General features: G+C 35.2%; 1 protein-coding gene across 1 annotated transcript; it reads right to left on the reverse strand.

Moving 5' to 3' along the window:
* Positions 1–1,204: 1,204 nt before the first annotated feature.
* On the reverse strand, positions 1,205–3,721 carry LOC122058148 (scarecrow-like protein 8). The gene has a single exon (XM_042620666.1). It carries the CDS (start codon positions 3,395–3,397, stop codon positions 1,454–1,456), a length of 1,944 nt encoding a protein of 647 aa, XP_042476600.1. The 5' UTR covers positions 3,398–3,721; the 3' UTR covers positions 1,205–1,453.
* Positions 3,722–15,435: the final 11,714 nt, after the last annotated feature.

The raw sequence follows: 15,435 nt of genomic DNA on the forward strand, positions 1-15,435 counted from the left end.
AGAAGGTTGAATCCAATGCTTTAAAGACCCTTCCATGTTTTTCTTTTATGAAGAGAATTCTTAAAACCTGTATTGTTGTTTGATAGATGAGTTTTTTACAATGCCAATAGTGGGGAGGGGGGAGAATCTATCCGTCATACCAATGATCGAAAAAATATATCATCCATATGGAACCCACATATTTAAAAAAAAAAAAAAATATATATATATATATATAAATGAGAGGGACAATGTAGTATTAAGTATTACGATTTTGTTTTTATGAAAATGATATTTTTATCAAAGCCTGATCAAATTGAAAATCTACTACCTATGTAGAGCATGATTCTAAGAATCGGGATCGACTATATCCAATTTTCAATTCAAACTGATTTTCGATTCAAATAATAAACTTATTTTTAGGGTTCAAGTTAATTCCAACCACCATAGTCATAAGTGAAATGATTCAAATTACTTGAGCCAAGATGTAAAGACATGGAAAGCATGAATGCATGATCCATAATAATAGTTATATACTCTCTCTCTCTCTATTTATATATATATATATATATATATATATATTTTTTTTTTCTTTTTGGTGCAACTTTGATCTCCAACTTGGTATCATACTCGTCGTATTATTTGAATTGTATCTATATCGATTGTAATCGATACTCTGGTATCGATTAAAAAGGTATTTTTTATTTATATTTTAGGTAAATTAAAACTCGATACGATCCGATCCTTATTGATATCATACTGATATCATGCATTAAAATCATAAGAGTATTTTATACGACAGTTTGACCTAATTCTAATCCATGGATTCATGAACTTTGTTCTATTCCTACCATGAGTTTTACACAAATTACTTGATTAAAAGTCTTTTACCAAAAAATAAAAATCTTGTCCATTATATGAACCCCGCCTACTTTGATTAATGTGGATAACTGAACTTTGGAACAACTCCTAAAATGTGAAAACCACCACTTGGAGGTTCTGCCGCTATAGGTGAAAACTTGCCACGTGTCTAACAAAAGACCTACTTTCATCAGATTCGTCTCGTTTACAACAGATTCGGTAGAACTAAATTAATGAAACGTCCTAAGCTTTCTTGCCATAAATTCAGAAAGGTTCATTAGACAACTGTAACCTCTTACGCAAGTGGGACCCATAGCATGCTACAAGGGCCCAACACCATAAACGACGATGCATACAATCCACCTCATATAACCATCCCCTGATCAAATATATATATGAAATTGCCACGTGGCTAACAAAGATGATAGTATAGGTAAGGTTTCTTGACTGCCAATGCAGGAAAGTGGAAACCCCCTCTCCATATAGGGGTAATAATCATAATATAATATTACACCAAGTACAATAAAAAGAAACCAATTAACAGTTTAGTCAAATTAAATAAATAAAAAGAAGACAAAACTAAAAAGGGGTTTGTTTGTTTTCAACTTTACGTTTAACGCCAAGCAGATGTGACGGTGAGAACTCGACCCATCCATCCCAAACAGATCCCTCCGGCTTCTAGCTTTATGGTGAAACTCGGGTTGTTCCGAGTAAGCGATATGAGTTTGGCACGTAACGAGTCGGCCATCTGTTGACTCAGTGGTCTCGCCTCGAATCCAGCCATCCCCATCCGAGCCCTCCACTTGCCAAAAACCTCGCACCGCTCTACTCGTTCCCTTCCTTCACACGCCACCGTGTTCGCCGCTTTCCTCCCCAAACACTCTTCTACACGGACTCGTTCTGCACCGTCTCGTGAAATCGTCAAGTCGAGTGAGTCAAACAGGGCACCGTAGTAACCGCAGGCCTCTGCAACTCGAGCTCCGAACGGTGCTGTGTTGGTATTCATCTCTTGCTCTACCATCGTCACCACCCGAGGGGATAACCCTTTCACCATTCTGAGCAATTGGTCTCGAGGGTTCTCCGTTGATACACTCTCGTCCGCCATTCTGTAGAGCTTGAACGCGAAATTCACCGCCAGTGCCTCGTCGGCGTCGCAACCCAGTGAGTCCCTGTCCAGATCAGTGATTCTACGACTCACGGCATTGAATTTTAGGTTGACGCCTAGTTTGTCAGCGAGCTTTTTCAGGCGATCACCCACAACTCGTAACCCTTCTTCGTTTTGATTGCTGCCAGGTTCGATGATGGTGGTGATCTTCACGGTGGTGGGTTTGCCGGATTGTCGCTCTGAAAGAGCATGGATGAGGCTCATGTACTGGATTCCCTGTCCGATATCAAAGTCCACGACGTGGACATTATTGGGCTGGTCTCTTGTGGCTTCAAGGATGGCGAGATTGGCCGCCATGAACCCTAGTTTGAAACAGGGGGAGGCTTCATACAACATTTGGGTAGCAATCATGTGCTCGTTACTGCCGAGCTCCGCCACCGGCGGAGGATTCTCAGATGGGTTGACTCTGGACTGGAGGGCAGACACCATGTAAGCCGTTAGCCTCTGCTCCGGATCTCCTCTGGCGTTCGAGACCTGTTTTAGCCGTGCAAGAGTCGCCGCCGCTGCTTCAATCTTTCCTTCGGAAATGGCGGCAGCGACGTCAAGAAAAGACTGTTTCGAAGAACCAGAAGCTGAAGAAGAAGAAGACGAAGACGATGATGAGGTTGGGGAAGGCGAGAGAGGCTTTTGGTTCTGGTTCTGGTTCTGGTTCTGGTTCTGATTCTGATTCTGGTTGGGGGTGCCGATCAGATTCCCGGTTTCGCTCCACTCACTGTTGCTGTTAGTAATAACCGAAGCGGCATCTCCTTCGTCTTCATCGACATCATCTAAAAGCTGTTTCTCCAGCTCTTGAAGCCGATTTCTCATCTTTTTTTCTGATTCAGGCTCCGAATCTAAAGCCACGGGTCGGTTATTGTTGTTGGGTAGTAGAGAATTAGTCAAGGATAATCCAGACAGAGAAGGGTTACAAGAAGGGACGTTACTTTGGTGATGGTTGATGTTGGGGTTGGGGTTAATGGACTGCGGCCGAAGTTGTTGCACAAGGGGGAGTCCGTACCTTCCTGATAAAGTGAACGGCGCAGCAGGAGCATCCGGTGGGGAGAAATCGCCCGGAGAAAGAGGAGATATGGGAGACGCATGGTGGTAACTCCTCTGTTTGACGGACCTTAGAAACGCACCTCCTCCCAACTGCTGTTGTTGATGTTGATGTTGATGTTGCTGTTGCTGTTGCTGTTGCAGTTGTTGCAGGTGGTACTGTATATCTAGTTCTGGAAGCGGTCGCTTCGCAACCATCTCAGTTCTCCGTGGAAAGATCGTCGGAGAAGACACATCACGAAGAATTCCTCCAAGTTGAGATCTATACCGAACTTGGCCATTGTTAATCGCAGCCGATCCACCGCCGATCCCGGTAGAGTTGTAAAAATCGCCACCGCCTGGGTACCCAGACGACATTGTTGCCGAACGAACAGACCAGATTGGGGAAAAAAACACAAGAAAGATGATGGGTTTGTGAATGCAGAAAAGAATTAGCAGAGATCGAATCTAAGAGAGAAGAACATCGAAACTGTTGACATGAACAACAATTAAAAGCTGATCACAAGAAGAGCGGAGAAGTTATAAAGAGAGATTTTGCAATTTTGCGCTTTCTCTTATGCTCCCAGAACGAATTGATTCTCGTCATAATAACTCGGTGGGGTTCATGAGCATCGGTTTCCGTTTCCCAATAGAGTTACTCCTTCTCTCTCTAAAAATCTCAAATCGTTTGCGTATTTCATGTCTTCGTGGGATCCTTTCTTAAATTTGGAATTTGGAACTTCTCTTTCTATGTCTGTAACAGTCGATTCCCAGTTGATAGATGCGATTACACTTCCACGTGTCAGTTGAAGTCTTCCATCTTTGCGTCTGCTTTCAGAATTTTGAAAGAAAAAACCAGAAAAAACCTTAGAAAGCTGTCTACGTTGGCGAAGCTCCCACCATTAAAATAGAGTTAAAGTATCTTCTCTTCTCTTCTCTTCTCCTCATTAAAATATATAAATTTGTGAAAATACGTAAATACCCTTGAGCACTAATTAACGAACTGATGCTGATTCAGCAACAACCAGGTCAGCTGGACCTTGTCTTGGCGGCAAGTACCTGTAACAGTACCACACGGAGTTTATTAAAAAGGCTTCTGTGGGCAAAGCGTGTGCACTGTGCAGAGAAGCGCATAGTCCCATACATTCCACATTGAATGATTCATCTTCATAGAGGTGTCAACCCGTTGGTTCGGTTCTGTTTAAACCGGGTTGAATTGGTTTCCATTGATGTTAACCGTTTAAATCTGATTTATTATAGTACTGTTCACTTTCCTTCAAAACCAACGGTCTAACAAGTACAATTTAAAAGTTTTGAAACATTTTTACTAAGGGTAATTTTTTTTTACTTTATGGATTTTTTATTTTTTTTATTTATAATATTGTAATGTATCTTAAAACACTATATATAAAAAGTGATCTCGTAACGAGGTGCATGTGTTTGAGAAATTGTAATTTCTTTATCAGAATAGTAGAATTTTGGTTTATCACTTGATTAAGGACAGAACCCATCTTTGATGAACCACGGAATATTGTTGTGTGTTTGTGTGTGTGATTTCTTTCTCTTTTCTCTTGTATCATTATTGTATTGTGTTGACTTAACGTACTCTTATCGGGTAATTGTTGGTCTATTATCAGTTTAATTTTAGTTATTCTATAAAAATACTTACTATAGAGAATAATGGATTTTTTTTTTCAAGTTTGATTTGATTTTGTATTCAGTCGGTCAGATCTAGAAATTGACATCTCTATGTCCAATGATCCAATTCCAACCCATACCAAACCCTTTTAACTTTTTTTATTACAAATAAACATATGGTGATATTTACAAAAATCATAATCTAAATATAAATGTTTTATTTTTTATTGTTTTTTAATCTAAACCATATGTTCCACACAAAATTGAGAGAGTGCACTGTAATGCCTAAAATATTGGTACAAATGCAAGGAGATATACAAGATATTTGCCAATACAAAAGATGGTATTTGATTGAATTAAACTAAAAAATTTGACATGTAATTAATCTAGACGATGTCCTCTCCATGCAATGCTACTACGTTCTCCAATTGTGTTTGTTCTTCATTTTTTTCATACAATGGCAAGTTTTTGTGAAGTAACTCCGATGAGAGAGAGAAAAAAAATATTAACAGACCATCCTAGCCTAACCCTAGACACTTTAAAATCCTTTTTAGAATATACCCTCGTGACAATAAAAAATCATCTTTTTTATTTTATTTTATTTTATTTTATAATATTTTTCAGTATCGTAGGTTTGATTCGGTTTTCATTTTCTGTTGGTTCCATTTGACTGGTCCGACCGGTTCGGCTGGAAATGGACATTCCCCACGTCCAATTATCCAATTCCACCCATACCAAATCTCTCAAAAAATCCAGTCTCCACTTTGTTTTGTCCTATCCCAAATGGGAGTTGGGACTGGTTTTCTAATATTACAATATTATTCTATACCAACGGTGAGGATTATGAGATATCGTGAGTTATATCTATACGCCAACCACGTGTCTCTGACTGTCTTTATAGATAGGTCGGTAAGTTAACTAACCAATCTCTGTTCTTGACTGCCACTTGTCCATTACACACTATTCTTTTTTTTCTATTTTTTAATCTATTTTAATTTTATTTATGTGATTGAGTATAAATCAAATAAGATGAGAGAGCATTAATAAAGGACTAGAGGTCCCTAATTACCTAATATAATCTATTATTTATGTTTATATGTGACTAAGTCTAATTAACGTGAGAAAAAGTGAAAATTAATTATATGATCAACATTCAAAATATTAGAAAAATGATTCTCATGCCAAGAGTATAGAGGATGTTTTCTCACATCTTCGCAGTTCTAATCATAAGTACTAGCATTGACACTCTCTTTCCTCAGTAATTCTACTAGTTTTTTGTTGATTAAATCATTTCTTATATGCAATTGAGGTGGCATGGGATAATTCCCACACTGTCGACAAAGGAAACCCTTCTCTCTTTAAATATTTAATATCAAACGAGAAATGAGTCTTGATTCCTATATGAATATTGAATGATATAGTTATATATTGGAAATATTACTTGTCTAGAAAGAATTCACACGTTTCCTATTTGATCTTTGTCAAGAAATTGCAATTCACTTTGAATCTAAAGGGGCAATTTGAATTCTCAGAACTGCTAATGTATCCTACACCCTCTAACAAAGAATAATAAATTATTTTTTAAGAAAAAAAAAAAAGTCTGTATGAGAAATCATACAAAACCAAAGCGGCTCAACGATATGTTTCCTTATATAAATATATATATATATAGAGAGAGAGAGAGAGAGAGAGAGAAAGAGAGAGGATACATAAAAGGGAGGATTAAATTTTGTTTGTCCACACTAGGTAAAAAAAAAAATTCCTTGCAATAGTGATCTGATCTTACGATGGAATTCTTGTGTCATAATTATTTACTTTAAAAAAACCTTTCTCATGGTAATGAAGGGGTCAGATCTTTGTGATCAAGAAAAATTAGGTTTCAAAATTACCTAATTTTATTATGGGAAAAAATGGTTATCCCTTTGAAATACACAATGCCACTCCTATTGATATCTTTGCACACTTTCTCTTTTGGCCCCTCACACTGGTGCAGGGACTCCGTAGTAGAGAACATTCTCTTTCTCTTTTTATATAAATAGGGTAGACTAGACCCTAAAGTTCTATATTTATAAGGGTTTCAAACAGTTGGATTGGTCCAACTTTAATTCCTTTTTTTATTGGGTATTTCTTATTGATACCCTTTTAGGCATAAAATACTTTATAAGTTTACTTTCCTATATTTTAGTCTAAGATATTAAATTCTTTCATTTTATATATATGTACTTGAAAATTTTACAAGACAACGAAACTTTATATAATGACATGATGATACTTCATTTTGAAATAATTTATGAAAACCCATTTTTACCCATGACTTAAAAATATTTGGACCTAAGTTTACCTTCATTAGTATCCGAATGATGGGATGGTCCAGATGTGACCCCATCTTTTCCCACCTCTATTCAGAAAACTAGATCGAATAACTTATAAGAATAAGAAAAAGAGAAATTAAAAAAAAAGTGTCATATTCTTTCTAATTACACTTATGAAAAAAACTGTTTGAGAGCATGGCTCCTACGCCTAGATCCAACCCCAACGAAATAATTGGTTTGACCCATTATAAAAGATAAAAAATCCCCCTTAATTGATCAATCAACCAAGTAAATAAATCAATGATCCAGAGCACCAGACCACGTAAATGTAATATCAAGAATATTTCTCCCCTTGTTTTATGAAATTCGGTCAAGCAAGGGAATTCATGATCCGAGAGGTTGGCTCCTATATATGTGAGGGACCCAATTATCAACCCCCCTTTCGATTCAAACAACGAAAGTTAAAGAGATCATCTTATAGGATAAAAGAGATGCATAAGACTGCAGACATGGGAGACATGCTCCCCAACAAAAAAAAAAAATTTTGATAAGCAAAGCCCACACACCAATGGGCAAATTTCTATACATCCCCTTTCACAGCCCACCTATGACTACAAACCTCACGTTCTCTCTCCTCATTAAATATTTTGTATTGAACAATCCCATCATTCACCCTTTCATCGGTGAAAGGGTGTTCCCTCTCATAAATTTTATTAAAAAAAAATAATAATAAAAATAAATAAAGAAGTTTTTATGCAAAAAGGAAATTCTTCTTGAGGCGGCCGTGTGGGAAACAAAAATCTTTCTTTCCATGAAGTGATTGTGGTATGAATGGATAATCGGGGGACTGATGAGGAGGTGGTAAAGAGAATAAATTTGTTAGCAACCGAACCATCCAATTCCAACCACCGGCCCCTTGGATCCCTCCCGCCGTAATAATAACTGATTCATAATTTCATCATACGTGACACGTCTTCAATAAAGAGCTCAGGTCACCTACTCCACCCCTCCCTTAAACGTATATTCCGATTTCCAGCTGACCTAACACAATTTTATTTCTCTTAAATTTTTTTTTTAATAATTTTCTATAACTATTTTATATAATAAAGCTAGTTTTGGGTAAGTTAATGGCACAAATTAATTACATGGCTAGACACAGAAATGTAAAAGGGTCTTTTCCAAAAGAGGAAAGAGGAATACACATGCGGGCACGTTGCCCACTTGCAGCGTGCCCGTCTTTGTACGTAATTCAAATAGTTATAGGTAGGAGAGGATTTAATATTTCAATAGTTATATTAGAGTATGGGTGGTTTAAAAGAAAAATTTATCAGATCAGGCATATCGGTTGATCTTTGTTGGAATCAATTGTGAGATAAATCTGTCTATAACATATTTTTTCTTTTAATGAAATTGAAGGTAAAACCTTTTGATTCAACATGATATGGTCAATTTTTAAGGGGCTTCAATGAGTTGGTTTGATTTGATTTTGATCGAGTTGAATTAATTTTAAGCATGTATTGGGCTAAATCAAAGTTGAGCTGATATTTTCTTCATGCTAGAATATATAAAAATGTGAGGGGTCCCACTCTATTTTTAAATGGAGTTGCTCTCAACAACATTTGCTTAGTATCTTTGAAATATTGTACAACAGTTTCTGCCCAATGAGAGGGGTTTAAAAAAAAAAATGAAAAAGTCATACTGTTAAGGTGAAGTTTGATTTAGGTTTGGTTCGATTCTAATTTTATATTAAATTTTTAGGAGAAAGATCCCAGTAAATCTGATATTGCTAAAGTTTAGATATGGGCGGGCGTGAAAGGACCATACTTTCCCCTGCCCAATGTGCCAAAGGTATTCCTACGCACCCTCCCATTGACCCCATACGTTGATGTTGTCTACATCAAATTGACCCTATTCTTTCTCCATATTTTTTTAAATAGGTCTTTTATGATATGCTCTTCAAAGGAAAAAGATCCCTTTGGTGCTGGTGAATAGATTCCATCTCACACTCTCACATCCATTTACATTAAATGTCTTCTATACATGCACCATTTACCACCACATCTATTGAGGGTAAAATGGTGCGATAGGGAATTATTATCACCATATATATATATATATATATAAAACGTTTTTTCTGTTTCTATTTCAAGAAAAGACATAAACATAAATTTTCATTTATAGAAATAAAATGGAATTGAAGGCGTTTGATAAGTCATGTTTCTAGAAGTCTATAGTAACCAGCAAAATAATGGCCACGAGTCGTTTATAGAAACGGCGAAACAAATAGCCTGGGTCGTTTCTTGAACCATAAATAGGTAGAAATTTCAATTTCTATTTCTGAAAACAAGTGAAACGAAACAGTTTTATCAAACGCTTTTTGTTCCGTTTTTGTCGTTTTTGGACACAAAAACTCGTTTCTTGAAATGTTTTCAAACGGGCCCTAGGATTTGATTCTATTTTCGGTTTGCGTGGTCTAAGTTGATTTTGATTTATACTGATTTTTAAATAAACAAAAAACCAAACTCTTGAGAGCACAATTCAAAGTAATTAAGGATATTAAGCAGTTCAATGCAAGAGTTTTTTAGGTAAAATCAAATCAAACCTCTAATAAACGGTATAAAATATTGAAACCGAAATCATTTATAAATGGTTTTCTTATGCTTTCTAATTTTTTATTCAAATGGCTTATTTATCTTAAATTTTTTATTGAAATGAATGTAAACTTTAACATTGAATTGAATTGTTTATTATTATATATATTTTTTAATAGTTATTTAATATAAACTTTTTTTTTCTATTGAAATATATGCCAACTTAATATTGAATAACATATATTTATTATGTATATATTAATAGTTTAACGATTTACCATCAAGTTAAATGGTTTCATTCAATTTAAACCGTTTAACTATTCAATCTCAATTTTGAAATCAAAATCGAATCATTTATTAAATGGTTTCATGGTTTCTATATAAATGGCTCAAAAGTATAGTAATAGTAACGGTCGGTCCGACCAATTCGAGTTGGAATTTGACACCCCGACATTAGGGTGAACCAGTCCTCCCCCCCTTCCCTTTTCCCCCAATTGATGGATCGATCTTTGCATAATATGCTGAGTGGGGCCCACAACTCATGAGCCCCCTCAATCTTGGCTTCTTCTTCTACTTTGCTTGGCTTTCAGTCAGTTAAACATAAAGAAACGAAGATACGTGTGTGTGTCCGTAGAGGAAAGAGTTGGTGGTGGTGGCCGTGGGGACGAGAATTGGACTTATTTTGGAGAGTGGGCCTAAGCCCAAAAGAAACCCCCCACCATTCGTAATTCCTGGCTTCCAGCTATTTGGCCTTATTATTAAGGGATATTATCGTAATTTAACAGTGAAAACGATTTAAAAGGGTTGACATCAACATAAAACATAACACGTGGGCCTGGGCTTGGCCGGAGAAGATTCACTAAAACAAACACGTAACGTAATATCCATAAATAGAGGCCCCCCGAGTCCTCCAGGCTCCAACCTATTTTACTGAGTCGTAGAATCGTTATTAACTCTTACTTTACATTGAGTCAATCGACTCAGACCGATTCCTATGATCCTATCCTGCACTAATATCATTATCATAACCTCCAACTTCTGTGTCTGTACTCATGATAAGTCAAATCATGACCGTAATTTGGTATAAGCTTGTCCCCCCCTCCCCTTCCAAACCCTTTTTTACCCCCTAACTTTTCGGTATAACTTTATCAAAAAAATAAAATAATAAAATAATAAAATAATAAAATAATAAAAAAAATAAAAAATAGAAAGATGAAAAAATAAAAAAATATATATTTATGAGAAAAAGATTACCACAATGCAAATGTACAGATTCTTATGTATACTCTCTCACATTCATATTTTTCCTTATACTTTGTCACTTATCAAGCTGATATATAAGTATGGGTGATTGATACCTATACGTTATATAATTGATCCATTCTCTATACCTTAAATCCATGTTCCCACTCCCCATTGGTAAGAAACTACATTACGTTATAGGATCATTATCTTAAAAATCATAATGGAGGAGAGTCTATCCTTTTTTTGCTTTTGATTTCTCCCAATAATAAATAAGTGAAGGGAAAAGAAACTTGAAAATCAATGTGGTTCTTTGACCAGACATAGAGAGGGTGAAATGACGGTCCTATCTCTCATGAAAGACAAAAATCCCACTCCAATTAATGCTTCTATCAATTCTATGCATATTTCTATTGGCTCTGTATTAACACATGAGCCACGCTACTTTTGAGGAAACCCTCTCCGCCTCTCCCATAAATAAATTATGCCTTAATTCTTTTACTACTTAAACTGAAAACATAGTCATTTTCACATAAACATTAATGACCCTAATGTTTCTATCACTTGCATATTGTTCATAAATTGACTTTGAAGCACTCTTCCATTCCCATGAATCAGGGGTGTAAGTTAGGTTGATTTCGGTTGGGAAAATTAACAAATTTTGATTCAAAGTTGAACCTAAATTTGACCTGATCACTTGCTCCGGTAAAGAAATTATTTTATTAGGAGAAAAAAAGAAAAAACACTAGGATTCATACACATGCTAGAGTTTGTACTACCCAAAGTGGCCAAAGAAATTATTAACAGATCGACACCAACTCGAAACGATAATTTGGTCTGGGAAAGAAAAAAAAAAAAAAAATAAACAATCAAATGCCCCGATAAAACCCAATAAATGTTATTATTTTTTTTATATTTTATTTTTAGGTGCAAGAAACCTGTTTATCATAGGAAATGTCAGATGCACAGGCCAATGAGAGGGCTAATGGGAACATCTTCAATGCATTGCGGGGGAGGGTAGTGAGGTCATTTTGTGTCAGGCTCAGTTTGGGTGTTTCCTATGTCAGAGCGATAGGGTTTTTCCTTTATTTTTTATGTATAAAATTAAGACTAAAAAGATAGACCAATAAAGAACCATTTTGTGTCGGGCTTAATCGAGATTTTGTGGTTTGCAAACCTTATCAATCTTTTTTTTTTTTTTTTTTTTTTTTTTTTTGAGTAAAAAAAAAAAAAACAAACTTACCAATCCAGTGAGTTTGACCTGCTATTTGCCACCCCCACCAAAAAAAAAATAAATAAATAAATTTTGATACCCTTAATATTAGCAATAAAGATATACTTTTGATCAGCATTTGTATTGTTAAAACATAGTTAACAGTTCAATTATTCTCTCAAATTCAACAGTTTTATTATTCTATTTTCCTTAATTAAATATATATCTTTTTTTTTGCTATGATATATACCAGTCTTGTCATGTATTTTTTTTAGGGTAGAAGTGATCATATGATGTAGTAAAATATTATGCAAGTTGGGTATGATTTCGTATATGTGCAATTAGAATATGTTTCACTTGCCATTTAGACAGGATGAAATCTCTATCTTCGCCCTGTGATCCATTTTTCGCAGAAGAGGATTGATTATACTATTTTTAAAAAAGGCCAAATCTAGAATACAACCCATCCAATGCAAATTTTATACAAGTGTACATACATGTATATTTTTGTGTGTGCCTTTTTTAGACGAATGGAAAATACATTAAAGACAGAAAAAGAGAAAAATTATAGATACAACAGACAAAATCAAATTGATTAATTAAGGGAAAGCACCCTAAACTAAGGAAACCAGCCTACTCAGAGAGTGGATGTAATGCAAGTTGTGTGTTTCTCTTGATTTTATATTATACTCGAAATGATCCTTTTTCTTAAACTTTCCGTTCAAATACATCCAAAATTTATGTCATAATGAAAATTGTTATTATCTAAAAATAGCTTACTCTACATTAACTTTACTCTAATAAAACAAGTTATTGAACAATTTTTCTCCCATTTGACTCAATTTCACCAATGGTGATGTTATCTCATTCAATCTGAATGGCGTAAATTCAAACTGAATGGCGTAAAACATGCATGTCTTATTAAATATAGGAGAAAGTTCTTCGAACAAGTGGCATTAGGGAGTACACCAATGAGGTGTAAGATGAAATGATTTTGTATATAGAAGGGCAATGAGATCATTTCATTTGAGAAGGATAGATAGAGAAAGATGTTGCTAGCGTATTCTCCCTGACGGCTCAAAGAACCTATTTTTTCTTATTAAATATTGAGAGAATAATATAAACTATTGTTTCCCTTACAAACCAATACCCACCCACCCCCAAGAAAAAATGTCCATGTGATTTAGAAAACATAGTGTTAGTTGATCCTCCCAAAAAAAGAAAAAAAAAAGTATTATTAAGGTTGATGCAAAGTCGGTTATTTTGAGGTAAAAACAACATTTATTTATGGGGAAAATCTTAAGAGTCCACATTCTTTGCAACAGGCAGTGAGGTACAGTGAGCAACTGGATACGCACTTTAATGGGCTCCCAATCACCCGATTTAGCGGCTGCAGATGGTTTTCACACAAAATCTTATTGTAATTAATTAAAGTGGTTAATTAAAAAGTTGTAACAATACTTTTTCGTCCTTTCAAGATGGTGCAATTTTTTAATTAGGGTAAATCTAGTCTTTTTCACATAAAAACTGCAATATTAAATAACTTTCATCAACCATTTGAAGCTCTTTTTTACCCTACATTAAATAACTTTCAAGGATAAGAAAATGGGCAAATAAAAGAAGGTTAAAACTTCTTATGAAATAAATTTTAGAGGTATTAAAATGGAAAGTTTAAGAAAAAGAATCACTTCAAGTATAATATAAAAATAGGAGAAACACACAAAAATGGAGAAAATAATGCTACCCAAGTTTGCGCTCTTAAACCTAGACATAGAAGTGGCAAAATGACCACCCTACCCTCCTGGTGGATGCTTAGGTTTACACTCCCATTGGTCTCTATGCTGGTGCAACAACCACGGGAGTAGGTAAGGGTGTCAAAACCTAGCCTGAACTGAACTGAAATCAATGAGCTTACTGGATCATGTTTCGGGTTAAGGTTTTGTGAGACTCAAACCAAATTAGACCACATTGAAACCTATAAGACACCAAATTGACTTAAAAATCAGACCAAAAACGATATAACCTAATAAGATTAGAGAAAAAAAAAATTCATACTTTGAATATATTTATATGTTAAATCAAAATCAATCTGATAAGAAACCGAAACTGATGCATCCTTATTGGTTCATGTTTCAATTTTACTCATTCTCACACTAAAATTGATGAAATCGAATCAAAACAATCCAAACCGACCGATTGACACCACTATGACTAGATAGCATTCTTTCTCCCCACAAAAATATAATTGTATAAAATTTGTATAGAAACCGACACTAGGACCGGATACGAAACCCACAAGGGGACAACAAGGAGCCTCACTAGGCCACTCTTATTATTATTATATCAAGAAGGGTGGAGGATAAGAGGGTCGAAGTATCAATCTTACTTGGACTTACGCTAGATCCAACTGTCTAAATAGTAATAAAATCTATCACTCATCTAGAAGCTTATCTTTCTATCAAAAAATAAAATCTAAAAGTTTTCCTTTTTACTATTTATTTGTTTTAGGCTTTTAGCCCCGCTTTGACCATTTATTTATTTTTTCTAATAAATTTTTGGAATAGTATAAGAAAGTCATAATAGAGTTGAGTCCATTATCCATGCTGTTGTCTTTGCCCAATAATAAATAAGTAAAAATAACCAACTATTATGCCCAAACTAAAAAAAATATCACTGTTGCTATGGAAGCCATCTTCAATTTCATGAACTAGGGTTTGTAAATTGGGTTGCTGTAGGTTGAGAAACTCAACAAATCTGATCCATTCAAAGTCAAACCCAGGCTTGGTATGGCTTGCACTCCTAAGGCAATCATCTATAGGGTTTAAAAAATGAGACCGGACCAATTAAATCGATCGAACCAAACTAAAATTTGACCAATCTTTTTTTAATTGAAAATTTTGACCAATTGAGCTTCTTATCTTTTGGTATATGGTTTTGGTTTTTTGATTGACCAATAAAACCAATCAAAATCGACCATTTGGATCAAAACTAGGAAAATATGAATAGAAAATCGTATGCAAGTGAGGTAGGATTTTGTATAGGGAGGGAGATCATTGGCAGAATGTATGGCACTTGGAATAGCATTGGGCGACAGAGAGCACACAGTGGTATCCAAAAGCAGTGGGAATTTCATTTCATTTTTTTGGGGGTAGGGTCGCGGGGGGGGGGGGGGGAGGCAATCAATTCACCCTTAGTGTGTCTATGCCACATAGCCTAGCAACCTTATTTTCCCCTGTTGTATATGTGCAATTAGAATATATTTTAAATGTCATTTGTTATTTAAGATAGGATTAGATCTCTATCTTTGCCATGTGACTCATTTTGCTATAAGTGAATTAACCGAATTCTTCTTACCAAAAAAAAAAAAACTGAATTCTAAAAGAAAAGTGACATCATAAAGTTGTCTTTTTTTTTTTTTTT

The sequence above is a fragment of the Macadamia integrifolia genome, chromosome 12 (assembly GCF_013358625.1).
Source record: "Macadamia integrifolia cultivar HAES 741 chromosome 12, SCU_Mint_v3, whole genome shotgun sequence".
NCBI classification, from domain to species: domain Eukaryota; kingdom Viridiplantae; phylum Streptophyta; class Magnoliopsida; order Proteales; family Proteaceae; genus Macadamia; species Macadamia integrifolia.

Excerpts from the sequence above, each read along its gene's own strand:
- LOC122058148 (XM_042620666.1), bottom strand. The coding sequence starts at position 3,397 with ATGTCGTCTGGGTACCCAGGCGGTGGCGATTTTTACAACTCTACCGGG.